General features: G+C 45.2%; 1 protein-coding gene across 1 annotated transcript; it reads left to right on the top strand.

Annotated features, from left to right (window-relative positions):
- Nucleotides 1-1,335: 1,335 nt before the first annotated feature.
- Nucleotides 1,336-2,005, top strand: LOC144175742 (uncharacterized; the record flags this gene model as incomplete). Its single annotated transcript, XM_077704769.1, has 1 exon — nucleotides 1,336-2,005. A coding segment is annotated over one exon (327 nt), but the record flags the coding sequence as incomplete, so codon positions are not given.
- Between the last annotated feature and the right edge of the window lie 741 nt (nucleotides 2,006-2,746).

The raw sequence follows: 2,746 nt of genomic DNA, 5'->3' as shown, positions 1-2,746 counted from the left end.
GTAAAACCAACTGCATAAAATCTTGTGCCAACAAAAAGAAATTCTGTACTTTTGTGGCTTTATTGCGCTGTTCAGTTCATAAGGTTTCGAATGCAGCAAAAATGATGTAAATCGAACCAGTACATCCCCAGATATTGTACCCAACAGCTGACCATGTGGGAAAAAAATTGGTTCTGAGAAAACAGGGCACGAAATTTGCAAACATAGGCAAAAATGGTCAGTTAGGCGACTTCAAAGGGCGACAGCTTTGTGAATACTTATGATACAGCTATGATATTTTGCAGGTACGTTCTTTGGGACCTGTACACTGCAAATAAAATTAATACAGAAAATTGATTTTTTGGCAAATTTTCGGTCCTCAAGACCAGTGTCGCCCCTTTAATAATGATCGGCCAACTAGCCCAACAACGTACTTTACTAGACTTTAATGCCAAGTTATGCTTGCTTTGCGGCCTCGTCACATATATTCCATCGGTTTAGCTTTTTCGCACTGCCTTCTGGTTGTGAAGCACCGCATTCTAGCTGTGCAATTCAAGCTCCACAAAACAGTAATTAGTAAATCTGTTTTTATTTTCTTGCTCTTCAATTGGCTTTTTACGGAAAAGTAGTGGGTTGCTTATTGTCGCGCATTGCAGTGGGGCGAAATGCACATTTAATTCTGTGTAACTTTTTGGGCAGTGTCATCACTGGCAGTGATAAAACATAAACCTATTTTAATCTGCAGGACATTAAAAAAAGAAAGAAAGGGCAATGCTGTTCATTCATAATGGGAATGCTTGGGGCAGCCTGAAGGGTACGGTATCGTGCACCACAAAGGGAATTTCTGTTTTGTTTTACCTGAAGTCAAAAGTGGTTAAAAACTTCTCTGTTATCGAAAATTGCAGCACACATAATCAGTTTAAAAAGAAAGCCTACTGCGGACCTTCAGGTCCACAGTAAGCTTTCTAAAGATTTCTGAAGATCGGCTTACTGAAGACCTGAAAGTCCACAGAAGGTACTATGTTTGCCTGAAGGAAGGCTCTCTGTAATGCTGTTTGGGATAGTTGTTTGAAACTGTGGAAAGCAAGTCTGGATTATGTTGTCGGTGTAAAACAGGCAGACCGCTGTGGCATCTGCGCATTCAACGCTTGGGCACATGACATCCAGGGAGGAGTGTGTACTTTGTGAACTCTGGAGGGAGAAAGGACACCAAAGTAGGCGAATCCTGGTTTACAGTGCTTGTCTACAGCACCATGTCCCATCTACTTTGTGTGTCCTTCATCCCTCCTGGATAGTGCATTTGTGCAGTTTGTGGACTACCCAAGTGCATGCAAAGAAAGAGTAAGGTTCTGCTGAACTGTCTCCTCCCTCCTCTCCTGCCTTGCAGCAGCACTGGCTGCTGGCCAGAAGCGGCTGCTGTCGTGCCACTACTGCTCCTACTCGACGGGCTTCAAGCACCACCTGACGCGGCACGTGCGGCGCCACACGGGCAAGAAGCCCTTTGCGTGCGGCCTGTGCGCAGCCGCCTTCATCCGCAAGGACTGCCTGGTGATCCACATGCGCAAGCACACGGGCGAGAAGCCCTACAAGTGCAGCGTCTGCCCACAGGCCTTCAGCCACCGGCGCAGCCTCGTCTCGCACATGCAGCTGCACGTCTACTCGCCCAGCGTCCACCACTACTGAGAGCTGCTGCAAGGGGTGGAGCTCTCTCTCTTTTCATGGGTGTGTGGAAACATTCGGGCTATGATGGAACCTGCAGTACTGGTGTTGTCTCGACACAGTGCTCGTTTGGGGCGATAAACCTCTTGTGCTTTCCATACATCATGTTCAAGAAGAGCACAACTCTACTGCAACTACAAACTTTTCAAAGATTGCTGGAATGTAACTTGAAATTAGGTGAAGAAATAACTAGTGTTGTCGATGGTGAAGTCATTTATCCCTTTCATATTGATCCACTATATCCAATACAGGTAACATTCAATTAAGCAGCCTGTATGAGACCTTAAATTCTAATTTGAAATGTAGATGGAATGCTTCTAAAGCTGCTTATGAATAAATAAAAAATACAAAAGTCTTGTGTAAGTTTTCTTAATTGCATGTATTTGATGGAATGGTTCATTTGCAACCTTAAACTTTCGTGGCTTTTTTAACTTGAAAGCAGCCGTATTTCATCTCACTGGCCACATTGAATTCTGTGGCGCCTACACATGACGATTTGAGGTTTAAACGGGGCACATAGCATAAGTTGGCTGGCACACAGCGACTCACTGTGGGTTCCTCGTGCTGAAACGTGCATTATGTGACAGTTTGTGTGACTCTGGCTCGTAATGGAGGTTCAAGCAGAAATTTGGCAGCAGAAAGCACAAAGGTCTGTTCAAGCAGTTTTCATATTTCTTGAGTCAATTTACTCAAGTTTTACGTCTTGTCTTGCCCCCTTTTTGGGTGCGTGGACTCCTCTTCAACCTTTGCTACCATATGTGTCTACCATTTTGAGATCAATCCAGTGTCATTCACAGAGATTGTAACAGGCATGCTAACAAGCACAGGCAAGACTACCAGTATGGCTGCCAGAGTCAATAGACCTCTGTCTTACTGCCGCAGCTGCCTCTACATATGCATTCCACTTTCTGGCCAGTTGCATTTCAAAGGAAGCTTATTCTTGGTGGGACCGCAGTGAACTACTGCTTGCCAGTGAGAGTGTGCAGCAGCAGAGCCAGAAGCGAATGGCAGCAAAGGGGAGAATGCGAATGCGCTATTGGGGGCAGTG

The sequence above is a fragment of the Haemaphysalis longicornis genome, unplaced genomic scaffold, assembly GCF_048455015.1.
Source record: "Haemaphysalis longicornis isolate Haplotype H1 unplaced genomic scaffold, Haemaphysalis longicornis Haplotype H1 scaffold_3, whole genome shotgun sequence".
Classification (NCBI taxonomy): Eukaryota; Metazoa; Arthropoda; class Arachnida; order Ixodida; family Ixodidae; genus Haemaphysalis; species Haemaphysalis longicornis.
Note: the sequence above shows the minus strand (reverse complement) of the source record. Positions and strands in the feature narration are given on the sequence as shown.